Source organism: Coturnix japonica, chromosome 35 (genome assembly GCF_054131305.1).
Source record: "Coturnix japonica strain WE chromosome 35, WE-NBRP24, whole genome shotgun sequence".
NCBI classification, from domain to species: domain Eukaryota; kingdom Metazoa; phylum Chordata; class Aves; order Galliformes; family Phasianidae; genus Coturnix; species Coturnix japonica.
The window spans coordinates 2,745,308-2,771,288 of NC_140697.1; the positions used below are offsets into that span (position 1 = coordinate 2,745,308).

A 25,981-nucleotide genomic window follows, 5' to 3' on the forward strand; every position below is an offset into this window, starting at 1 on the left:
GATGCAGTGCTCACATGTCTAACACTCACAGACATTACTGTCAGAAGGATGGTGCTGTGTTGTGCTTCTACCTTTGGCAGCCCCTGGAGAAATGCTGTGGCACACAGAACACCTTTGTATTGCACTGACTGCTGCCATGCAGCATGGATTTAACACACCAAATCCAGAGGAGCATGACTGCATCTAACTGCCCTGAGAAAAACTACTGTAGCTGAAGAGATGAGGAGGCAGCTGCTCATCTGCAGAACAAACAGCACTGCCAGACACTGGGCCAGGTGAGCACCTCCTGCTGCAGCGTGATGATGACAGGGCTGGAGATGATCTGCAAAGCCAGCTTAAAAGTGGGAGACATGAGTCAACATGGCAGGAGGACAGAGGTGTTAGGGTGCAGCCAAGGCATCAAAGAGTATCAAAAGGCTTTGAAAGGTATCACAAAGCGACAGCCAGGAAGACTGGGATTATCATGAGCAGCAACCTGGATGCTAGAGATTATTTGCTCCCATACAAAATGCTGCAGACATCCTAAAGCCATGCAAAATGGGAACCCAGAGCTCTGCCTGCACGAACCCCACAGCCATAGCATTGCAAGCTGAGCTGCCTTGCTGTTTGTTGCATTCATCCCAATCCCTGTGAATGAAGACTCAGAATGCAGCCAAGGCGATGATTGAGCATGAGAGTGACTTTATTCAATAAAAGACAGGAGGGCTTGAGAGGTCAAGGGTGAAGATAGGACTCCTCTTGTCAAGATGAGAGTGGCTCAGAGCTGGTGCTGCTGCCTGGTGCCTGGGACTGGCAGCCTGACTCTAAGTCCCCATCTAAGATGCTCAGCTTCACCTCACTGATGGTGACCTGCTCCTGCATGGTGGTGCTGCTGTTGGGGCACTCGGGCTGTGCTTGGGATGGGCAGCACTGCAAAGGCGCTGGGTCACAATCCAGGCAGGTGACTGTGGTGTCTGGCAGGCTCAGGTCAGCATCTTCAGCAGAGCCAGGAGATATGAGAGCATGAACGTGGATGAGCCCCTTGTGTCCATCACTGTTACCATGTGGAAGGCTGTCATCCAAATTGCAGCGATTTGTGCTTAATAAGAACTCTCCATTGATGGAAACACACTGCACATCACTACTTGGTTTGGATCATTGGGGTTGACAAGGGCTCGAATTATCTAGGAAGGCACAGAAACACAAGGGTTAGTGTCAAACGTTTGCAAGTTGAATCATGCAAGAGGTTGTTGATACTTGGTAATAGAGTGGCGGCAGGACGAAGCAAATAAGCTTGAAGCAACAGAGCCACTGTCTTGAAAGTGATCCTCGTGCAGGTCCATAAGTTTTGACTCTGCCTGGACTTCATATGGGGTAGTATGACATCACAAAGGGGTGATATGATGTCACAAAGGGGCATTATGATGTCACAAATAAGCATTATGATGTCACAAAGGGGCATTATGATGTAACAAAGGGGCATTATGATGTCAAAAAGGGGCATTATGATGTCAAAAAGGGGCATTATGACATCACAAATAAGCATTATGACATCACAAAGGGGTATTATGACGTCACAAAGGATCGTTATGATGTCAAAAAGAGGCATTATGACATCACAAAGGGGTATTGTGACGTCATAAAGGGGCATTGTGATATCACAAAGGAGCATTATGACATCACAAAGGGCATTATGACATCACAAAGAAGCATTATGATGTCACAAAGGGGCATTGTGACGTCACAAAGGGGAGACATTATGTCATCACAAAGGGGCATTGTGATATCACAAAGGAGCATTATGACATCACAAAGAAGCATTGTGATGTCATAAAGAAGCATTATGATGTCACAAAGGGGCATTGTGATGTCACAAAGAGGCATTGTGACGCCACAAAGGGGCGTTATGATGTCACAAAGGGGCATTATGATGTCACAAAGGGGCATTATGACGTCACAAAGGAGCATTATGATGTCACAAAGGAGCATTATGACGTCACAAAGGGATGTTACCATCACCCTGCGCCCAACTTCTCTCTCTCTCCTATTGGCTCCCTCTCCCACCAATCCCCGATCTCCCCTCCCCTTAGGCATTGAATTCTCTTCTCACTACCTCCTCCCATTCCTTCCCTAGGAACAGAAACCATTCAGATTCTACAGCAAACTACAGTATCTGCACTGCAAGAGCTCATTGAACCACCTGCAACAGTGAAACATGGTTTTGGAGAGGGGGTTTGAAAACACACCTTTAGACAGCTGTCTCCCTGTAGCCAAAAGGAAACCAAGCAGCCAAAGAAGAGTCCAGCCTGAAACATGCCCATGCTACTAGCCCAGGTTTTTCACAGTCAATGCAGAATCCATCCTGTTCTTGAGGTAACAAATGACCAGTGGGTCTCCCTTTGCTCCACCCCTTCTCCTTCAAAGCCAGAAAAAGAAAGAAAAAACAAGCTTCTGTACAGCTGCCGTTATTTCTGACAGCGAGTGTAATCACAGAATCATAGAATGGCCCGGGCTGGAAGGGACCTCAAGGATCATGAAGATCAATCGCCTCCCTGTCCCTGCTGGCCATCCCCTCTTCTGATGGAGCCCAGGGGACCATTTGCTCTCTGAGCTGCAAGAGCACGCTGATGGCTCACGTTCTGTTTTTCATCCACCAGGACCCCCAGGTCCTTCTCTGCGGGGCTTCTCTTAAGGACTGCTCCTCCCAGGCTGTAGAAATGCCTGGGATTCCTCCAGCCCAAGTGCAAAACTTGCACTTTGCTGTGTTCCACCTCATTAGATTCACCTAGGCCAACCTCTCAGTTGAGCTCCCTCTGAATGGCATCCCTTCCTTCCACTGCATCAGCCGCACCACTCAGCAAACAGCAGAGGGTGCACTCCATTGCATCATTGGTGTCACTGATAACCATGTAAAAAAGCACTGGTCCCAAGAACTGGTCCTGAACACCTCCAGGGATCCCACCACCTCCCCGGGCAGCCTGTGCCAGTTAATTCTGTGGGCAGAACTGCCAGTATGAAATATTATGCTATCGTGACAACGAAAGAGAAGAAAAGCAAAATTAAGACTAGCTGACAAGCCTTGGCAGGGTGTTCTGCTCTCCTTAAATTTATACCCATTATTCAATTCTCTTTGGAGCTGTCTCCATGCCTCTCTGGAGTTTGTTCTTTGAGAAGAAGCAATTAAGTAAGCTCTCCAATGCCAAAGTGCATACACTACTCTAGGGCTTTCTCGTCTCTCCATGGATCAACAAGGGTGACAAGCCAGCAGAATATGATGAAGAGCCTCATGCATACTCAGTGTAAAAAAAAAAAAAAGGCAATTGTTGCTGGGAAGAAGGTGCATTTGCATTTGTGTCATCCGCAGAGGGTACTGCAGAAATGGAAAGTCTTCCACTGGAGCAAACAAAGGGCTCTCATTTATTGCAATCAAGGCCCAGCGTGTGGATCTCAGAGATCAGACCTAAACCCTGCAGCAAAACAGAGACCTGCGTGGGAAAGTTCAGTTTCTCTCTACATCTGTGTAAGAAAAAGCCCACCATGGAATGACAGCTAAGGAAACATCCCTGTGACTCTTCACAGGTCTCTTCTACACTTGGGATCACTGCTACAAAAAGAGCTGTTGACATCATCTCTCGTGGCCAACCTGAGAGAAGAGCAGGAAGGCTGGGATGCTCTTTTTCCTATCTTTCCCTTGATTTCCTCTATATCTTAGGGACGAATCACAGGACAGAACACAGAAATCAAATGGCTCTACAAAGCAGATTGGCCAGTTCAAGTCAAAACAGCCACTGAAAACACCCCACATGCTGTCTGACAACAGCTGGACTGTCGGGGAGTCAGGTGAATGCAGTCTGCTGGCCCTGGGCAGGAAGAGCACAGCCCAGACTGTCACATACCTTTCACTGAAAGCTGATAGAGCATTTTATCCCCCTCACAGATGCACTGACAACTTCCAGCATCATCCATTGAGACGCTGTGAATTTTCAGGGTGTGTTTCTTCCCCACAATTTGCAGTTCATAATTTTCACTGGCCTTGAGCTCCTTCCCATCCTTCATCCACCCCACAGTAGCGCCTGTGTCTGAAAGCTCAGCCTGCAGTTTGGCTTCCTCACACAGCCGAGCGCAGATCTTTTCTACATCTTTGCTCTTATTGGTAAATCTCACTGCAGCACCTGTCAGGAGCAAAGGCCTCGTTATTTCAATTGATATCAGGTTAACGTGGTCAATGTTTGCTGCAACATCTCTGAAAAAGTATCACCTTCTGTTCCTGCACTCATCATTGTGTCACTGCTGAGCAATTCAAGATATTTCATTTGCTCTTCTTGCCGGATTTACTAAGTAAAAATCAACCAAACATCTCCTTCTACTGATTAAGAATGCTCTAAACATGCTTCTGCAGAGGTTTCCACCCAATGACAAACAGGTCCTCCCATCATGAATGTTTATTTGTTCTATTTTGTCATGCAAAGCTGATTGATAGAGATATTATTGGAATGATTGCTCCCCTACTTCTAAACTATTCCAGTGCAATCAGAAAGGCTGTCTGAACCTGGAGCTGAAAGTACTGCTCTATGGTCATGCAGTGGTAAACCTGCTGACTGAATGCACTGGCCAATAGCTGTGAACTGCAGACATTCATCAGCTGGCATGAAGCAATCTGGTTCAGATACCAAGCAGCTGGGTAGATTGGCTTACCCTACACTCAGTGCTATCATGTTTAGGTCATTACCAGGACTCACGTCAGTCCATGTGATGCAATTTCAGGTATTTGGTACAGTCAGTGAATGCCTGCAGCCCCAGTTCTAATCAACAGATCACAGCAACTATGCCTTGACTGTAAGATGAAAGGAGTAGGATCAAAGCAAATACCTCTCACTCTCATCTTGCTGCTGACATCAACATTTTCGGCAACAAATTTCACTTCTGCTCCATCATCGTTCTTGGTGACGTTCTTTATCATTAGGCTGTGAGTAGTTTGGGTTCTCTTGATGATGCAGGTCTCACTTTCTTGTAAGACTTTACCATAGAGGTACCAAGTGCTGCAACACATTGTTATAAGGTCAATAGTAAACATGGCATCCCCTCCAGGTACAGCTTCACCAGTTGTTAGGGGGGATTTCACAGCCAGGACTGGTTCTGAGGAAGAACAACATGTATGTCTTAATGCTCTTTAGATGCAAGTCTGGTATCTCATTTAGAGATGGAAGTTTAAATCATAGGGACATTTCTTCTTCTCCCTTTGCATGAGTGCTGGAAGAAGCACTTCTATGCTTCAAATCTGTTACAGAAAGTTCTGCCTCTTGCACATGTGAGATATCAAAAGATAAGGATATTCATGTCTCTGTCACAGAAACATAACTTGTATCACTTTAGTGGTAGCTGGAGGTTGATAGGAGAACTAGGAAGAAGGGAAAGCCTTTGGTGTGTTAATGCACTACTATCCTTAAAGTCAAAGGAAACATCTTTAGGGAACCAACACAGCTGCTCAGCACACACTGACCCATTTCCATTGGGTTTTTGTGCTTACCAAGGTGCACGCTCCCTGGGAATTCCAGAGACGGGCTCTGTCCATGCGCATTGACTGCAGACACTCGGAACTGATCATCAGCCTCTTCAGACAGATTGCTCACTGTGAACTCTGGGACGGGGACATGAGACTCGTGGCACCTCACCCAGGTGAAGCCAGTTAGTTTATTGCCTTCCACAATGTAGCCATCGATTGGAATGGGGCGTTGCATCTTTGGAGGGGACCATGCCAGCGTCACTGAGGTTTCTGTTTTATTTTTCACCACGGGGTCAGCTGGGGGCTGGGTGGGAGGTTTTCTGGGAGCTGAACAGAAATAAATACAGAAATATTAGCATAAGGTCATTTAGGCTGGAAAAGACCTTCAAGATCAGCAGACTCAACTTTCAGCATGACCTACTTAGTCCCACCATTAACTACTGTGCTACCTGAGGACATACATGACAAGCTTATTCCTGCAGGTATTTGCATAGTGAATATATTCACCCTCTGGCTGATTCTGAACATTTTAGAGGTTAAAATCCCATCAGACTTTTTCACCGTGTGCAGCCACTGATACAGGCAGGAGGCTGGGAATTACCTGATGGGCTCTAGTTACAGACTACTGACACAGTAAAGGATTGAGTTCATTTCATTTTGGCCATCAGAAAGTTTGGTGTCTGGTTTAAGTCATCCATCTAGACTCCAATTATCATCATATGGAGAACAGCGTATTTAGGAGAACTCATCTCATCTTAATAAACCTGAATGAAATCACAGAATCATAGGATCACGGGAGGGCTTGGGTTGGAAGAAACCTTCAAGATCATCCAGTTCTAAACACCCTGCCATGGGTTGGCTGCCCACTAACCAGCTCAGGCTGCCCATCACCCATCCAACCTCGCCTTCAACACCAAGGACAGGCATCCACAGCTTCTCTGGGCAGCCTGAAATGGAAGCAATGAGCCACATGTTGAAGATACTCAAACATTCATGACTGTAGAGAGAGCCAAATACTCCATACATATTGCCTGCCTGGTCAGTGGTATTAAAATGCCAACAACAGACTCATCCAGCTGATTGAAAATGGTGTGAACATGGCGTACAGGATTCTTCCAGCAGCTAGTTAGATCTGCAAAGAGTAAAAACTGGAAATCTCAATGCGATACAATTTTCCCTCATAACATAAATAGAAACGTAACTGTTTTGGGGTGCACTGTTACCAGCCTGTCAGTTGCTGTTGGTCAGTGCTAGATGCCAAAGGTCTCACTAACATAGCATGAAGCCGAAAGCTAGACGCTGGAATCAGGTCTCCTGACCTTACCATCAGAAATTGAGATGTCATATTTTGCTCAGAGGTGCCTGCTTGTAGGAGGGACAGCTTCCGAGCTTTTTCTGCTCCAGGAACCAGCTCGAGCTTCAGAATTTAAACAGCAGTCAGAAATTAAACTGAGCTTTGTCACCTCCATCAAACAGAAGGAGTGGTTGGGTGGTACAGCTTTCCAAATAACTTAGAAACTGTCACAACAATCAGATGCCTACCTTTTCTTTTTTAACTTGTTAATACATAGAGCTTAATAGCATCAGAATGCCCCAAGCACTTCAGATAACACGACAGCTGTAAACCCTTCTTTAAGGATTCCTTTGTTTAACCACTGAGTAACTGTAATTCAGTGGTGCTGGTGGGAGAAGGGAAGTCCTAATCTTCCCAGATGGTGAATAGAGTTGATGTTCACATGCAGACTGGTGCTGCAGCACAGCCAGAAACCACTCATTTGGGAAACACAGCACCAAGAAAATAATGGGAATAGCTTCATAAAATCAGGCAGCTTCACCCAAATTTCATGTCAGGTCCATTATTCTTCCTATTTTCAGGAAGAAAGGTTTTCCCTTTTTCTTGTAGTTTTATTTTCTTTTCCTTTCATGCAAGCAGCTTTGTAGCTTACAAATTGTTTTCTAATCACCTCCTGGTGTGGACAAATCACACAGGTTTGACTCCATGTTTTACATAGTTAGCATTTTATCTTTGCTCCAGTATGGAACTGTACAGTCATAGAATGGCCTGGGTTGAAAAGCATCTCAAAGATCATCCAGTTCCAACCCCCTGCTATGTGCAGGGTCGCCAACCACCAGACCAGGCTGCCCAGAGCCACATCCAGCCTGCCTTTGAATGCCTGCAGGGATGGAGCACTGCAGGGCTGGGCTGAGGGCACAGCCCTTCCACTGCAGGATTACTGGGGAGCCCTGAACGAGGGCCAGGACTGGGGGCCTGGATGGGGTGCTTGGGCTCTGCACACCAAGCAGGGCACACTGCACCATCCCATCCCATCCCATCCCATCCCATCTCATCCCATCCCATCCCATCCCATCCCATCCCATCCCATCCCATCCCATCCCATCCCATCCCATCCCATCCCATCCCATCCCATCCCATCCCATCTAGCTCAGCAACAGCTAGAAACACTGCTGCGTTACCAACACTGTTTTTCTCCTAAAGCTGTAACAGAGCACCAGATGCCAAGAAGGGAAAATCAACTCCGTCCCAATGGAGACCAGAACATGGTTTAATTTGACAGGGGGGGATGCAGGGATGGACTGAAGAAGGACTCCCGGATCCCAACACTGCAGCTGTGGCAAACACACACAGTGAATATAAGGGCTCCTTCCAGACCGAACCTGCCCAAGGACAGGGACGGCTGTGGGGCTCTGGGGCGAGCCCAGGGCAAGAGGAGGGGTTCTATGTGGAGGCGGATGGAACGGGGTGAGATCACAGCCCCGTTACAATGGGCTTTGACCACCAGGAGGCAGAGCTGGAACACGAGGCTCATTCGCCGCTGTTCCTCGCTGCGAGATGGAGCAGAGACCCCCACTCCGAGTTCGAGAGGCTTGGCCAGAGAGGCGCGGAGCATCCCGCACCCCCACGGCCCCGCAGGGGCCCGGCGAGGTGCATGGGGTGCAGCCCCAGCAGGGGCCCGTGGGCTCAGCTGAGGATCCTTTTGTCTCCGTCATGTCACCTCAGGACAAGGATCCCCTGAGCTACATCGACGCCTGCTGTGCATGCAGACCGCAGGTAGTGTGCACTCTGTGCTTTGCTTCCATGGCTGCCCCTGCCCGGCTGTGCCCAGAGGGTGCCGGGGTCCCCCGATGCCAACCCCTGTAACTCCCCTCCTGTCTCAGACACAGGAACAGAAGCTGCGCTTTCTGGCCTGCGTCCGCACTGCCTGCACAGCTGCCATCACGGACAGCGTGGTCCACAGCCAGCTGTGTGACTACGTGCTGAAGGTGGTGCTGTGCATTGAGGTAATGGAGCACTGCAGGGCTGGGCTGAGGGCACAGCCCTTCCACTGCAGGATCACTGGGGAGCCCTGAACGAGGGCCAGGACTGGGGGCCTGGATGGGGTGCTTGGGCTCTGCACACCAAGCAGGGCACACTGCACCATCCCATCCCATCCCACCCCATCCCATCCCATCCCATCCCATCCCATCCCATCCCATCCCATCCCATCCCATCCCATCCCGCTGTGCCCACAGGCGCTGCTGCAGGAGGAGCCCGCCGAGCACCTGGACACGGAGCTCCGGCAGCAGGCCATGAGCACCATCGCCGCCATGAGGTACTGCCCCAGCACGGCTTTGCCAGCGTGGAGGCATCGGTCCCAGCCGGGGCCCTGAGTGGGACAGGCTGCAGGGCACAGGGTGCTGAGCGGAGCATCACACCTCTGCCCTCTCTCCCCTCGCAGTGGAGCATGGCTGCTTCCAGAGGAGAAGAACGGTCTCCTGCGTGCCTGCCTCGGCAGCGTCCTCCACCTCCCTCGCTACGAGGACGACGCGGACCTGGATGCGGCACTCTACGTGGAGGTGCGCATCAGCTGAGCCCTGGGGACGCTTCCTGGGCACCAGCACCCGGGATGCCCCTCTGCTGCCAGCAGGATGCAGCAGGGCAGGCCGCCCTGACCCCTGTCCTCCTTTGCAGACCATGGAAGCCCTGCACCACCTGCTGCAGGTGCTGGTGAGCAGCGCTGGCCGCTTTGTCCTCGTGGAGCTGCAGAACATCATGGAGGTTTGGATGTGGCAACGCTGGGGTTTGCGGGGATGGTTCAAGGCCACAAAGGAGGGATCCACACGAGGTCCCCCCAGGGCCTGCTGCGGGCAGGGGGTGCTGGCCCAAAACTAGCCCGTGTGGTGTTAGAGGGATGGGTGGGGAGCAGCGGGAAGATGGCAGGGCTGCAGCAGGACAGGGACGCAACCACCCACCCCGCTGCAGCTGGGGAGCAAGGGGAAGGACGAGTGCCCCGTGCTGTGGGCACAACAGCAACTTTTCTCTCCACAGCTCCTGCTGCCCTTCACCACGTGCCAGCTGGCGGCCGTGGAGGAGAGGGCTGTGGTGTGCATTGCCAGGCTGCTCGCCTTCAGCAACACCTGCGTCTTGCCTGAGGTAGGGAGTCCCGGCGCGCTCAGCTCTGGGACCACATCCTGGCTCCCCAGCCAGAGCCCACCTGTGTCCAGGCTTGCACAGAGCCTGGGCTGGGCCCTGCTGCCCACTCAGCCGTGCTGCCTCTCTCCCCAGCTGTGCACCTGCTTCGTTGGAACCGCGGTGTTCCAGCACAAGTGCCAGGAGAACCAACGCTTCCCCGTGCTGGGAAAGCTGGTCGGACACCTCATCCTGTCCTGCACTTCCACGGATGACAGGACCAGAGATGAGGCGATTAATGCTGTTCATCAGCTTTTCATCTTCATCGCTGCCCCAAGTGAGAGGAGTTGTGTTGGGCTAGGTCCCTCCAGATGCCCAGACCCCTCACTGACACCGTGTGTGCTCCTGTCCAGGACTGCCATGGCAACCGGAGGAGCGCACAGTACCACAGCTCTGGGACAGCCAAACTTCACTCCACCAGGAGGTTTCCCGTGAGGACAGAGCCAGAAATATCTTCGAGGTACAAAGAGCAAACCCTGAGCCCACAGGAGAACCCAGGCCTGCAGTGTCAGGAAGAGTGCACGCACTGTCCCCGAGCAGCCCTGGTGCCTTTGGGGCCCTCACGCTTCATATCCCTGGCATCACCCAGCACAGCCTCTGCTCCCAGTTCTCCTGGGACACCTGCACAGCTGAGCAGCCAAGCAGAGGATAAGTCATCCCTCCTCTCCTCCCTCCCACAGGTCCTTCTGAAATACCTCCTGTACCCTGAAAAGGTCAACATTTTACTCACAGCCATTGAGAGCATGAAAGCACCGAGCCTCCACAGCACCCAGCTGGCTGCCCACATGGTGGATGTGCTCGCAGGAGAGGCTCGCTTCCCTCCACAGCAGGTGGGAACCTGCTGCTGCCTCCGCTCCAGCCCTGGGGGCTCTGCTCCATCCCTGGCACTGCGCTTGGCCGGCAGGCAGCAGTGGGGATGGCAGCAGGGCCCTGCTCTGGTGCCATCCCATTCTCACCCATGCTCCCCCCCTCCAGGTGCAAAAGATTGTGAAGGCGATCCACAGCAGCCTGCCTTCCATCAAAGCCAAGCCAGCTCTTGAAAGCCTGAGCAGGGCCTTGCTTGTGCTGGCCAGCAAATTCCCAAAGGAGATGGTCAGCAGCCTGCTGGTCTGCTCTCTCACCTGCTCCAGGTATGGGGCCACAGCCCTCAGGGCTCCTCTCCCCCCCCCTCCCCACCCCACAGCCGTCAGCCAGGCAGGAGCAGCCACGCTGACAGCCCTGGGGACCTGCAGATTTGCTGTCACCATGTGGAGGGAAATGCTCTCGGAGTCTTCAACCGTGAAGACGGTGCTGCAGGAGGTGTTCCAAGTGCTCATAAACCACACTCTGCAGCACACCTCCCCATTCATCAAGGAGAGGCCACGTGTCCTTGCCCTGGCCGTGAGTTCCTCATTCACCCAGCTGAACCCCAGCTGAGTCCCCACTCCCCTTCCCTGTCCACCCCCGAGCCTTCTTCCTGCCCTGGGATGCATCCATAGACCTGCCTGGGGCTCTGGGGGTCTCCCTCCCCCCCCCTCCCTTTCTCCATCCCTACACTTCTAGAGACGGGGTGGAAACCCAGGGGACAGGGCAAGAATCATATCCGGGTGCTTTCTGCAGGCAGCAAGGATCCTACCAGAGATACTCCAGCTGCCTCTGGTCCTCAAGGAGGCTGAAGCCATCTTCCCCCAGCTCTTCCCAGCCCTTCTCCTGCAAGTGTCCTTCACCACGGAGCTGACGCTGCAGGAGGTGGAAATCTTCTGGGAGGGGCAACAGCAGCACCAGCTCACTCCCATCAGGTGCCACATCCCCGTCCCCCTGCTGCAGCCAGGGACCCGGTGCTGGGGCTCCTGATGTGACTCGCACCCTTCTCCACCTGCAGGTCCGCGGTGCAGTCCTTGAAGGTGCTGCTCTGCAGCGTGGGCCTCCAGAAGCAGATGGAGGCCATCCAGGAGCAGGGGGGCTGGGACGCGCTTCTCAGCACTGTGACCCACCTCCAGGGTGTGCAGGTGGTGGCCAGGTGGGAGCCCTTCCTTGTGGTGTCACGGGGGTCCCCAGTTCTCAGCCAAACTGCAGCCACAGCACCAGAGCCTGTGGCCCCTGCAGCAGTGGCAAGAGGGCTGCACAGCCAGAGCTGCGTCTGCCTGGTTCAGGGCTCACGGTGCCTTCTTATCCCTGCAGGGTGATGAGGGAACTGCCTGCTGCTCTGCGTGACCCCATCTTCCAGCAGCTGGTTGAGCTGCTCAGCACCAACTTCTACTCCTGGGATATGGTGGCCATGGTCTTCCTCGTTGAGGTGAGCAACAGCTGCAGAAGCAGAGAACACTGGAGGCTGCAAGGCCACTGGCAGCACGAGCCCTGCTGCCTCCCTCGGGGCCTGCTGTCTTTCCCCAAGCTGACTGTTAGATCCAGCACTAAGAGCCACGTGTGTTGTTGCAGATGCTGGAATGCATGGACCTCAGCAAAGAGCTGCACCGCATCATAGGAATCTTTGCCCACTATCTGCAGAGCAAGAGGGTGGGCATGCAGCAGCTGGTGCTCAGGGGCATCCTGCAGCTCAGCAAGAGGCAGGACACGGTGAGCAGGGGTGGCCAGGAATGCCACAGGTTGGGCTGGGCCTGCCATGGGGCTGTAGCGGGGCCATGTACAACTCGGCAACTCTTCAGGCAGTGAGGAGCTGGTGCGCTCTGCCCACCCCATCACTGCCTGCTATTCAGGGCTGGTACTGGAGTAGCCTTGCCCTCATTACGCTTGCTGCCGTACCTAAAGGATGGGGTGTTTTTCCCCACAGGCAAGGACAATGATCATCTTCCTGCCGTGCATCATGGAGCAGCTGCAGGATGCAGATAGTGACATCCGTGCCACGGCCCTACCAATATTCAGCAACCTGCTGCACCTCCTGAAGGAGGTTAAGCTCAGCGTCATGGCTCTGGAGCTGGCCGGCAAGCTCCCAGCTCTGCTTAACGATGTAAGGATGATAGGGAGTCCAGCACACGAGGGATGTGTCTGCCAGCCCAGCGTGCCCATGCCTGCTGCCTTGTGACAGCGCACCAGGGGACTTTCCTGGCCGCTCACCAGGTTCAGGCACTGCGTGGTCCTGGGCAGACTTTCCGCTGGGCAGAGCTTGCACACTTTGGAGCAGTTCTGAGGGCATCCTCAAGATCTGCATCCTCTCATCTCGGAGATTTTGCCCCCATTTCACTGGTGGTGCTGTCCCTGCTTGCCATGGACTTGGAGCTGCTGACACAGATGTCCTTCCTTCCTCCTCCACAGGAGTCCGGCACGGTGCGTCAGCTCTCCATCGACTTCTTCCTCAAAACGCTGAGCTTTGTGGAGGGCCAAGAAAAGAGGAAGATGCAGAAGACGGTGTGCAGGAACCTGGTCCTGCTGTATCTACACCTGCACGATGAGGAAGAGAACGTGTCCAAGGTGGGAATCAGGTTCATCTGGGGGAGGGTGATGCTGCTCCCGTGGTGCCCCCCATACATCAAGAGTACTGCAGCCCACAGCAGCATCAGCCCCTGCTGCTGCATCCTCCCTGCAGAGGGGCTCTGGGGACACGGGCTCTGCGGCTGCTCGGGCTGCGGTGCTATCTCAGCTCTTTGGCAGGCCTCCCAGAAAGCCCTCCTTGGTGCTGCACGGTTCCTGCGCTGGAGGAAGCTGGAGCACCTGGTGCAGACAGAGCAGTTCTGGCAGATCAGCGACTGCATGGTGTGTATGCGCAACAGTATGCCCATTCCCACACCCCAGGACAGGGTCGGGACCAGCCTGCACTGACCTCACATTCTTCCCTCTTCAGCTGACCAAGAGGAGGAGACAGAGTGCAGCGCAGGACTACCTGGGCGACTGCCTGCTCTACCTGCAGAGCCTGCAGGAAACCCTGCGACTGGAGGCCGTGAGGTTCATCGGTGAGCCACGAGGCTGAGCTTCCCCCATCCCCGGCCCTCCATGCTGCACCCACGGAACAGCGGGGGTCGCTGACGGGGCTTTGTGTTCGCAGGGCTCTTAGGGCGGCACATGAGGGATGAGCAGCGGGCTGACAGAGAGCACATCTACCAAAGTAAGCCAGGGAGTGGGATGTTGGGGCAGCCAGCAGGTGACATGCCTGTCCCTCGCTCCCTCCTGCCAGAGGGGAGAGCTGGGTCATCATGCCTCTCTGTTCCTCTTATCGCAGGCCTTCAGGGAATGAAGCATGACCCCAGTCCAGCTGTCGCTTCCTTGGCCCTTCAGACGCTGAAGATCCTGAAGGAAACGAGGCCACATCCACAAGGAGCCATTGGGCAGCTCTCCACCAGGCTCCGTGGCACATGGAGGAGGTGGCGCTCCTCCCGGGCAGACAGCTGAGCGCCCTGCAAAGCTCCCAGCATCTCCTGCCTGCTGCTCAGCCCCACTCCTCGGGCACATCACTTCCCTTTGCCCCATCGCCCGCACAAATTGTGCTTTTGGAAAGTAAATGGGAGTCGTTAGGACTGGCCCTAGTATCCAGTTTTCATAGTGACTGGGCCCGTGTGCTGCTTTGTAACCTGTTATACTGCAGATAACAGCGGAGCGACATAATGGGAGAATTTCTAGCATTTCCAATGCAGTCTCAGGAACTGCAATTATTAGGCATTATCCAGGTTATTATCCAGTGTGCTTCTATTTTATTAATAAATTGGATGTGAATCAAATAGGATCTAATGTTACCAATGCTGGAATCTATGGGAATAGGCATTTGATGTGTTAGTAATGCTGGTTACAATGCTGTTAGCCTACCAATGAGCCTTTTCTAAATTGGAGAAGACAAAACCTGGACAGAAATCTCGGGTGAAGGGGATGTTCCTGTATCATAGTGTGATCACTTCCTTTCAGCCCGCTCATCAGGATTTGTAAACTATGACCGTGCATCACTTGAGACAAAGCTGTTGGGTGCACCTGGGCTGGAGTCAGGGAGGTCACAAGTACCTGATGGGGGCGGTCACATGTACCGGTATATACTATTTGTTGCAAGGCATTAAATTCGTTCTTTTGGCATTACGCACTGTGTGTGAGTCTCATCTGTTCCCCATGTGCGGAGGCACGGTACTTTCACACGCAGCCTTGACTTGTCGCCGGATTTGGAGACGACAGTTAAGAAAACATTTCTAACAGAACCAAACATTTCTAACGGTACCACAGTGATACCAGAAAGCATTTCACCCCGTCAGCTCTGTCCATTGGTACCAACTCCTCACTGCCATTGGAAGTGAAGATGCTTCTAGAGCTGTCTCAGGACCTGTGGAGTTTGCTATGTGATGACAGTGAAGTCTTCATGCTGTACGTCTCAGCACACTCGGCATTTCCTGCTCCACTCAAACCATGTGAAGGGAATGCTGGTTGTTACAACGTGCTGCTCGTATGCTCTGAAGTCACATCTTAGACCAGCAATACGACATGGCGCCCTTAGGAAACAAAATTCAATGCTTTATTGCTTCTGAGCATTGACATTTTCAATAAATTAAATCAACACAAAGGTTTATAACAAACACAAAAAGGAGCAACCAGATGAAAAACCTCGTTGTAAGAAAAAGCAGCATTTTTTTAATCCAAAAGCAAGAGATCCAACACGCACAAACCCAGAAGGAAATCTCATTCAACATACACAACGTTCCACTTTGCAGAAAGGCGAGACAAATCTGCTCATAACTGCACTGATCACCTCAGGTAGGAACAGAACAGCAGTGAAGTCAATGATATTTAACTCTACCTTCTGGAACTTGGACGTGACTGTAATTCACAGCTGTTGTTCGGCACTGCTCAAAAACCCACCACACTTCTGTCTAGAGAAAAGCTTCAGAGCATTTCTGACAAGCTAATCGATTCTCTCCTTACATGAATGATGCTGACAGAAGTAAACTCACACAGCCAGCTTGGACTTGGACACGCTGCATATTCCAGTAGCTTCCCTGCAAGTACCAGAACTGTCTGTTTAATGCTTCTCACTTCAGGGCACTGATAACTCAGGTTTTTCTGCGCTGCATTACGTTCCACTTTGGTACTGGTTTCGTGCTTGGTCCTCGCTCCAGTGTTTGCTTCAGGTTTTGGTTCTGGTTTTTGTTTTTCAACATCAAACCATTTCTTTGCTAACTTTTTCAACAGCCCACCATCCTCAATAAGGGTATTCTTAATTACATGTTAATTAAGACGTAAGCCATACAATGCCTTCATATATGTCTCCCTACCAGTAAGAATGGGAGCTCCCCACATTAATTCTGGCCATCAGTTCATGTCAGGCAGGTGCACTACAGACCTTCATCACCAACGAGGCTGTTGGAAGAAAAGCTAAGAACGAATGATGCATGAAGAGAAAATTACTCGGCTCTCTTTCACTGTACAGAGTAGTTTAGTCAGCAACCACTTATACTGTCACTATCAATACTTCCAACAAACTCATGTGGAAACCTTTATCCAGGCAGACCCGTGCAAAGAATACAACCCTCCATAATTGCAGCCACAAACAAGAATTATTCTGCCCACGAGCATTTCATGTTCCTTTCTTCATATACTGGGAGAGGAACTGGCTTCTGACAAAGTGGACCAGCTTGGTCTCTGTGCAGAACATGGTAATGGTGGTAGCTGCAAAGCACAGCGCCCCAATGCTGATGTGAATCAGCCTTGACATCCAACCCTTATCGCAGCAGAAGAATGCCTAAAACAAAGGAAACCAGCAACTGAAAGAAACCAGTTGGCACAAGGTAGGCCAGCTACATACATGATAGATGTTGTTTTATTCCCCCTGCACTGCTTTTTTATTTTTTTAACCGAATCTTTAGTGACCATTTCTTTGCACTATCACCATCAATTACCAAGAACTAAGAATGTGGATATACAGATGGCCAGCAGAACTGTCTGACTCATTAGGTACACAGTTCTCTGCCACCTGGAGAAGGCAAGCAGGCACACATCTGAAGATCAATATAATTGCATGTCTTTGTTTCATTTTTAATAGATCTATACGCAGCCTTGCAAGATGTAATGGAAATCTCCAAGGCTATGGTTGTAAGCCTTTCCTGTTGATAATATTTCTTTCCTTCTGGTAATGAAGCCATCTGACAAACCTCCGCAGTGAAAGGAACATCCCGAGGCAGATACTTACCTCTGAATAAACAGTAATTCCTCCACTTATGACATAAGCGAGTATTAAAAACGGTGAGGGAAGCAAGCCTGTCAAAGGTCTGTAGGAGCTTTCCTTGAAGTACTCATAGATGTACTGGATGCTGTGAGCAATGCGAATACCCATATTAAAGCAGTTGGCAAGGATGAAGCCAACACTTCCGTGCCAGCGGGTCAAGAAATAAGAGATGCACAGGAACACGAAGGACAAGGCCAGCATAACAAAATTGTACCTAGGAAGAAGAAACAATATAAACAACATATGCAGTTGCACTATTTAATTACTAAACTCATTTTCAGAAGATAAAAATCCATTCGCTTTCTAAAACATGGGAGCAACAACTCCTGTCATCTGCTAACAGCCGGCAAGGCTGAGAAAAGAAATGCAGCACAAGAATGAAAAATACGTTGAGTAAACTAAACCAAAAACTACTTTAAGTGAAGGAAATTCTATCCTACTATTCACCTGTGCATTCACTTCAGAAAACCTACTAACAATAATTAGCAGTATCAAACACTCAGGACTTTTTCCTTCTCTATTCGGTACTGAAGAACAATAACCCTCAATAGGGTGACACTTAGTCCTGCTCCAAACAGTGGCTTTAAAGAGAAGATCACACTTGGAAAGGGGGACAAAAGCAGTCCTTGCACATCTAAAAAGAATTGCTCAATTGCTAAACTGCTAAAAGAGGATCTCTTTTAATTAATGACCTAAAAAAAATAAAGGCCTAATTAATTTGGAACAGAGCTGTAATAGACAACAGCCACAGAAGTGAAACAAGTCCGATGGCAGCCATCAGGTTGCAGTGCCAACACACCACAACAGAGAACCAAGAAAACATCCAGGCTGCAAAACATCACAGGAAGTCATCTTGTCCAGAGCTCTCCTCAAGGCCGATAAACCACTGAACTCATGTCATCCCAAATGTGATCTATAGAAACTGTGACTGAGAAGTTTTAACAGCTGCAAGACTTTAAGGAGTTTAACATAACAGTCCACCTTAAAAACTGAAGCTTCTATTCACGTACATGTACAGAAAATAAGACTTCACATTAAATTACTTTCCCAGTTTGCTGTGTATTAAAAGCTAATAACCTTGTCAGTTCGGATCCTTTTTACCCAAAGGTTTAAACTAAAGCTTTTACATCGAGGTCTGCACACAGTCCTTAAAACGACTGCAAAAAGAAACTGCCTTCTCAGTAACAGAAAAGCATTTCCAAGCGAATATCCAAGCAGAACAATTGTTCCCCATTTGCATGCTTAACTCCATGCAAATCACACACAGATGCACTGGGGGTACTCCTCACCTGTCCACTTCTTCTTTGCACATCGAAGCAAACGTGAAACATTCTGTTACTCCATTGACAGCAAGAAATAGGACATACAACGAGTAGCACCGGAGAAGATCGGGACCTACAACAAAATAAAGACAGCAGCATTACAAGGATAAAGAGATCATTATTTCTTTTATAAAGCCACAGTTTCATACTCCACAACAGAAGCTGTAACATTATCACCGATGATAACAGCAACTTCTGTGTCCCTTTGAGAAGCTTCTGGTCTGGACATCTTGACAAGATGACAAACAGAATAAACAAAGCAAGGGGAACCCAAACACAAAGTACAAGGCGGCAGCAGCTATTAATGTAACAGACAAGATCTCCTCCACAAAAGTGGTGGTTGTATTTATTGGGCCATAAGCTGGTACACGTGACACAAGTCAGGAAAAGCCAATGCTTTATCCTTCCTTCCTTGTAAACCTCCTAATATTGTTAAAACTACTGCTGGGCTACATTCCAGCCTCTGCAAGCATCCCTGCAGGTAACTTTGGGAGCTGTGGTGCTACAGTTGGAATATTCTAAATGCATGCATCTACAGGAGGGCAAAGCAATCAAATAATTCTACCAGAATGAGGCTACTTGAAGCTCCTTTTAACCTGAGCTGATTTTTTTCAGACAGAAAGCTGACCGAGCCAAGAGCTCAGAACAGAGCTGAGAAACAAAAAACACAGCTAAAGCTTTTTACCTGTTCCAGAACTGAGCATTGAACCTCCATAAATATCCAGAGCCAGCTGAGAAAAGGCACATCCAAAAACAGCAATGGTAAGGCCAATCAGAAGCACCAGCTTCAACAGCAGTTCTAACACATTCGAAGCCATAGCAACATCATCCTGGAGAAAAAAACAGAAACAAAACAACAAAACCCAGCAGTCAATTACACGAACTAGAACCAGCACAACTGCTGCTGTCACCAAGAGAAACTGTTCCAGGGGGAAAAAGTCCACTGGCACAATGCAAGGCACAGCCAAGACTATTTTTTGGTATTGACACACCTACACACTTGGTCCTGGCTTCCAGCTGTGCTCAGGTATTCTTATTCTCTTCCGTATTATATGCAGAACTCTCAACAAAGATCAGCCATTGACAGCTCTGTTTCAGGGCTTAAGGAAAGGGGGAAACAGCAGCCAGTAAATAGCAAAGAAAAGCACAGCATTTGCCCAGGGCCACAGCCTGAATCACCAAAAGGGCCACGTCTTCATTGTTACACTGGACTACAAGTTTCGCCAGAGCATAAGGAGCCACTTGTGAGTTCTGTACATGGTAAGATGCAGCTGCCCACACCCCTCATGAGGAGTCAAACCTCCTGCCAGGTGCACGGGATAAGCCCACACACAAACACACCATGAACACTCCACGTCAAACACACACACAGGTACACCTCTGTCAGCCTACCATTAACGTGAGACACGACACTTGGCTGACTGGGACCTTCCTATCTGACCAAGAATTTCTTCTAGAGCATACAGAAACCTCTCCTTCATGTAACCATCGTTACTGCGCAAACAATCCCAAAGCTCAGCCAAAACACAGCTGTCTTCCTCTGGAAAGGGCACCCTCTGAAGCGCTCAATGCTTACCAGCCTGTTGTATTTTCAAGTCAGTCAAATATTGTCAAGTGCCACTTATTTGCTGGAAAGAGATTGAACCTACAGTAATTGCCTCAGCACAGCTGCACAGACATGGTGCACAAGCACCATGCTGTTGGAGTAGAGGATTTTAACTTCAATTACCAGACAATGCAGCATTATGTCATTGCACCTCGTAACTCCTACTTCGCTACCTTTTTATCCATTTGCTTTTTGTCCAGACTCCTTCGGCATGGTCTCCACTTCAAGTTTCTTTCCAAATATCTTTACACTCAGTAATTTAAACACACGTCAGTCACACTCCTGATACAATTGATCTCCAACAGAAGGTAAGCATTTCATGTGGAACCAATACTAACAAACGTACCTGCTTCTGATCCTTTACATTCTTCCCTCTTTCCAATACTTGAGCGAAAAAGACATAAAAACTCTCTTCAATAGGCAAAAAGATGAACCTGGCCACCAGCGACCCGAGATTATTCACGATATCATACACACCTTCACAAACAAAACACACCAACAAGCTGTCACTTTTTTTCTGGCACAAATTCCTATTCCACATTTCTGATAAACAAAGAGAGAACCAGTGGAACTTAATGCAGCATTAGAGCAAATCTAGCAATAGCCCCAGACACCCCCAGGCAGCCCCTTCAGTTCTTACTACAGAGGAAGATAAAAGATCCAGATGCAAGAGAATCAGCCTGTGGCGCAGCCAGTGCTGTCACCTGAACTGCTGCTGCCATTCATTACTCTGTAAGGACACTGCTTTTATGGAGCACATTCAGTTGGAGATGTGATGCTACAAACAACAGTGTTCCTGCTGTAACAGCTAACAGACTGCAAAGGAAGACAACAGGGCCAAGAAAATGAAGAGAAGGAACTGCAATGTATCAGATACTATGCTGCCTCCTTCCAAGTTTTTAAAACAGAAACAAGACGCACAGCAGAAGAGGCACAACTGCCAAGTTTTGATCCAAGGGAGAAGCATTCCTTAAATCCATGACCCTCAAACAAGTTGCTCTGGTTTTGTTTCTTGTTTTTTGGTGTGTGTTATATTTAATAACCATTTACCCATCATTCTCTGAAATGCACCTCAACGTCCCAGTGCCACTGAAATCCTCCAACATTTTCATGTTACTTTCAAATGGTTTCTAATATTTTCAGTATTTTCAGAAGCAGACAAAAAGGAGCAACTAGAAAATGATGTCATTGTTGCACAGCATCGCCACACTCACCCTGATCGCCAAAGTTTATCACATTCAGAAAAGTCATCACGTATCGCTCACCTGAAGTTGAAAACACAGAAGTAAGGACAAACCCCCACATCTCTCCCCGTGTGTGTCCAGGCCCTGCTAACAGGACGCATTCCAGAGACATGTCCAGCAGGACGGTACAGTTCTGATCCTCCACAAACCTTCCGTAACTGCACCTGGGTTGCCAACACCTGCTGGTGCCGCTCTGACCACCATCCCCTCCCAGCCTTCCCAGGCTCCTTGTCCATTTTGTGACCTGTATCCACTTTCCTTCCCCCAGCATTCCCACACATCGAGCCTCACCCTCTGTCAAAATCTGCTTCAGGAAGGACTGTTTGAAGAAGCTCCAAGTCAGCCATGCTTCCTTCCAGTTAAGGAAAGCCTGCAAAATCAAAGAAGCAGCGTCACCCTGGTCTGGCTGACTTTCTCCCTTGTGGAAAATCACCATCTTTGCAGATACACAAAGGAACTGCATAAGTTTTCTACAGAGTAAATCACTCAACAGTAACCAGAGAGGGGGAAAAGTTGTTTAGCAGACCAATATAACTCTGCCCCTCACAGTACTGTACATCTTTCAGTGCTCTTCAAAGCACTCCTGCAAGCCTCACAAGACAGAACTGCCTTCATGTCCTCAATCTCTCAGTCTCTTCCTCATCTTTGCCTTTTCATTTCTTTCTTTGCCCCATTTCCTTTTTGGAGGACATCAGAGATCTGAGTATCTGCAGGACGCTGTGCACCACCACGTTCTGTCTGAGGAGAAGTTGAAGTACCAGCTCTGTAAGACAACCCTGGATTCTCTTCTACCTGATACCAGCTCACTCCCTTTAACACTGTAAATGTTCCATCTCCAATCAACAGATGAGGCAGCCAACGAGGCCCAGAAACAAAGAGCTCCAGGTTCACTGTGGTTTTCTGACAAGGATTTGAATGCAACAACTGTGAATGGAATTTTATGCAACCATGCTTCCTAACCAGCCATGGTGTCCAGGAGCAGAAATAATCTCTCAGTCACTCCATCAACTCCAGTTTTCAAAGCGCTCTCGTCAAAGACTTAAGAATGAACTGTGTGACCCACCTTATCCGCCATCCAGTTAGGTAACAGGCCTTTCATTCTTGTAATCGGAAATGACTTCTTTGTTGCTTCAGGAGACCCCAAGAACTTTGCAAAACAAACTACATAGCACAGCACCAGAACACTGGTGTACAAAAGCTGGAAAGACAAGGAAGGAAAAAAACAAAGAATGAGTGAGAACTCAGTGAGAAGTGAAGGCAGTTCTTCCTCCTGTCAACTCTGAACCTAGCTGAAGGCGTTACTGTAACTCCCCTCCCCACACACAGAGTACTGTTGATTTAAATTCATTTTAATCAGCAGATCAGCATCACAGCCCTCTGCCCTCAAGAACAGCTAAAGCACACACAACGTAACAACCTTATTCACAAAATGTACCTTTAGGCACACAACAAAGGTGCCCATTAAACTGACTGGGCTCAACGCGCCAAGTAACGTCTATCACCAAAATCCTTCACATTTAAACCCTCACCTCGGAGGAACATTCTCTCACCTCCTCAGTGTTATCTAGCAGGTTAAATGTCACAGACCGCAGCAAAGAACATTTCAGAGCAAGAATTTATATACAGAATACAGGAAACTTACCTGAGCCAAGGAAAAAATGTGAAGGCCCCATTGCGGATAAAGGATGACTAAGATAACTGTCAAAGTGCATTTTGACACTATCGAAAGGCTTTCAGCAATTACCTTCAAGAAAGAGAAAATAGACAACGCTCATTTTTGCCAGCTTAACCACCTACAGGAAGGCAAAGCACTCCAGTTTCACACACACAACCCACAAAGGACCTGTAAGGCATTCACAGTCAGTGTGGCTACCACAGTTCTGCTGCTGCATTGACCACCTCACGCTGCAGCATCTCTGCACATTCTCAAGTCTTATAGGGCACTTTTCCCCCATCACACTGCCCCGCTCCCTTGTGTGGGACCCACATGGGAGTAAATCCTGCTTGGCACAATCGTGACCCCAGCTGCTGCATTTCACAGCCTCACACCGACAGTGAAAAGCAGAAGTGTGGAAGGCGTCTGTGCCTCCCTCTGAGCAACACTTGTGATTATACATTTAATGAGCATTAGGGAGGTAACTTCTAAACAAATTAACTTCCTTTTTTAAACAGGAGCAAATTAACGTTACAAATACATTATGACTACATCGTACAGCACGAAGCAACCCATAGCTTCATTTGTTTTTTAAGCACCCCTGAACATGCACAGATCCAGTTCAGGAATCTGGTCTTCATTTCCATTACGTCACTTTTTCAGCACGAAGTTTCTCCGTCCCACACAGCCCTATGCTCACAGCTTCCCTACTAACCTTAAGCCTTACAAACAGGTGAGCCTGGGCTAAAACCCAGAATGGCTCCCCTAGAAGCTCAACAACTGCAGAGAGGCCAAACGCCACCACGCCAGCCTGATAGTGAGGAACCACGGATGGATCCGGAACTTCAAGTACGTGCAGCCAGACGAAGCCCAGGAAAACAGACCAGAAGACACCAAGAGGGACTCTAAAAAGTTAATGTAAAAACAGTCAGGTTTCCTTCAGCAGAAAAAAGAACAAGAGAAAATCTGATTCAAATTTCCCACGCTGCTGTACTTTACGTATGTCGAAAGAGATCAGACAAACTCATTGCTATTGTAGCTACAAGTTTTGGTGTAAAACCTGTCAGTGCGAGCTACTACTTGCAGCTATGAGTCTGATAGCCCCAATGTAACTGTTACAGTGAGCCTTCCAGGCAACGGCAGTGGAGTCAGCAGAAGAAAACATGCACGGCATGCAGTGCAGACACGGGCTGCAGACACGGGCCGCCTCGTGCAGGTCCCGCTGCAGGACCCGCCGCCTCCTCCAGCCGGAACCAGGAGTGAGCTCTAAAGCAAAGCGGAGCCGCTCTCACGTCAGCCACAGCAGGTTGATGGTCGCGGCCCAGCTCCGCTCCGCGCCGCCGCTCAAGCAGGCCCTGCGGAACGCCTCCCTGGCCAGGAACACCGCGGTGGAATAGAGCAGCGTCAGCCTGCGGGAGACACGACGGGACACGGGGTCGGCCCCACTCCGTGCCAAGGAAACCCGGCCACCAGAGGCGGTTCCCGGCGGCTCCCATTGCCGGGGCAGCGCGGCGTCACCTCACACTGACGACGCCGAGGAGCTCCCTGGACAGGTAGCGCAGCGTCAGCGCGTTCAGCCCGAAGGTGACCGCCCGGAACAGCACCTGCGGGGGAACGGGGGAGGAAAGCGCTGCCGGGGGGCCGGGCCGGCTCCCGCGGGCACCGCCCAGGAGGGCGAGGAGCGGGAGGAGGCGGGGCTGGGGGTCCCGGGTCGGCCCGCACCTGCAGCAGGGCGCTGGACGAGGCCAGGCGGGCGGTCTGATGGAGAGCACCGACGGCCGCCATGACACCGAGCGACTGGCTGGAAGGACGGCGTCGCGCTGCGATGACGTCACGAGGGGGCGGACGGCAGCAGAGCTGAACCCGACCCGTGTGGTGCCTGTCAGCAGGTGGCGGCGGGGTGACACAGCGGGGTGTGCAGCGATACAATGTATGGCCTCAGTGTGCGGGGAAATGGCAGCCAGAGGCGTCCAGCTCCACTTGTGAATGTGGATGGAGCACAAGCAGCGCGTGTGAGCGCAGTGATGTGGTGCATTGCAGCACTGGGGGCACGGACAGGAAAGAAAAGCCCCAGATCTGGCCATGCAGCTTTTAGCAGCGCCGCATTCGGCTCTTGTTCTTTGCTGGCCAAAACACGGAGCTGCTGGTAGTGACAGTGCTGAGACACGGCGCTTTGTAGCTGACACTGCTCCACACAACTGTGCTGTTGTGCTCTTTGCACCCGGTGCAGTTCCCATGGAAATAAACGGCAGGCATTACTTTTGGAGCAGCCCGTACAATACAACTTCACCACCTCATTTTATCTGTGCCTTATCATCCTACCTAAAATGTAAGACTCTTTTCTGAGAATCCAATAGTACCGAAGGTTCATCGTAAGAGACACTTCAGGAGTCACCTCAGGCTGTTCTAAGCGGTAGAACACTCCCATCGCATCCTGAGGAATGTGGAGAGGTTCAAAGAAGAGGCTCTGACCCCACGTCTGAGGCTAAACCAGCACTGACATCCTCCGTGCACACCATACTCCTAACATTCCATGTCTGATGTGGAGCAAACTCCTGTCCATCCGCACACAAAACCTGATGCGATCAATTATGCTGAAAGCACAATACAGAAAGCAAAAACCTGTTCTCTGTCTGTGGCGAACCTGAAATCTTTCCAACAGAAACAGAGCCCCACAGCATCCCTATGGGAGCAGCAAGGCACAAATGCCACTTCTGACTACTGCAGTGACACCATACCCCGAGCCTGTGACTTGAATCACTTCATCCTCTCACAAACATTACATTGTACAGAACGAAACCCCGTAATGTTGTCAGTAACGTTTCCGAAGGGTATATGCAGGTTCACTGCAGCCTAGGAGAGAGCTAGCCAGGAAACCATGAAGTCAGCCTTGCTTTTTTATTGAATTATGGCAGTTTTCCAGACCTTTGTGTGATTATTAAAACAAAAGAGAGAACTGTGGTGCTTAACAATGAGATCAGATCAGCGGTACAGAGAGTGGAATGTGTAATTTGCAACAGGGGAGGCCCAAAATCAGACTTGCCTTGTTAAACCATACAGATAAAAGGGTGAGCAG

At 50.0% G+C, this 25,981-nt stretch overlaps 3 protein-coding genes across 3 annotated transcripts; 2 read left to right on the forward strand and 1 right to left on the reverse strand.

Annotated features, from left to right (window-relative positions):
• The first annotated feature begins 8,265 nt into the window (after positions 1-8,265).
• Positions 8,266-11,163, forward strand: LOC116654007 (uncharacterized). Its single transcript, XM_085526273.1, has 11 exons — positions 8,266-8,421; positions 8,502-8,552; positions 8,660-8,782; positions 9,014-9,093; positions 9,220-9,337; positions 9,453-9,539; positions 9,810-9,914; positions 10,047-10,381; positions 10,540-10,780; positions 10,926-11,042; positions 11,134-11,163. Exons 1-11 carry the CDS (start codon positions 8,266-8,268, stop codon positions 11,161-11,163), a joined length of 1,443 nt encoding a protein of 480 aa, XP_085382399.1.
• A 31-nt stretch (positions 11,164-11,194) lies between these two features.
• On the forward strand, positions 11,195-14,604 carry LOC146755189 (maestro heat-like repeat-containing protein family member 7). The gene is made up of 11 exons (XM_085526214.1): positions 11,195-11,330; positions 11,550-11,728; positions 11,812-11,949; positions 12,111-12,225; positions 12,369-12,506; positions 12,721-12,897; positions 13,203-13,358; positions 13,539-13,640; positions 13,729-13,837; positions 13,930-13,989; positions 14,104-14,604. The coding sequence occupies exons 1-11, from the start codon at positions 11,196-11,198 to the stop codon at positions 14,271-14,273; spliced, it is 1,479 nt and encodes a 492-aa protein (XP_085382340.1). The 5' UTR covers position 11,195; the 3' UTR covers positions 14,274-14,604.
• Positions 14,605-15,350: 746 nt separating this feature from the next.
• Positions 15,351-24,690, reverse strand: LOC146755190 (man(5)GlcNAc(2)-PP-dolichol translocation protein RFT1-like). The gene is made up of 13 exons (XM_085526212.1): positions 24,628-24,690; positions 24,424-24,509; positions 24,198-24,314; positions 23,621-23,810; positions 22,894-22,995; positions 22,315-22,449; positions 21,543-21,621; positions 21,222-21,272; positions 20,354-20,484; positions 19,087-19,231; positions 18,369-18,474; positions 17,044-17,293; positions 15,351-16,596 (listed from the first exon to the last, which is right to left on the reverse strand). Exons 1-13 carry the CDS (start codon positions 24,688-24,690, stop codon positions 16,432-16,434), a joined length of 1,620 nt encoding a protein of 539 aa, XP_085382338.1. The 3' UTR covers positions 15,351-16,431.
• Between the last annotated feature and the right edge of the window lie 1,291 nt (positions 24,691-25,981).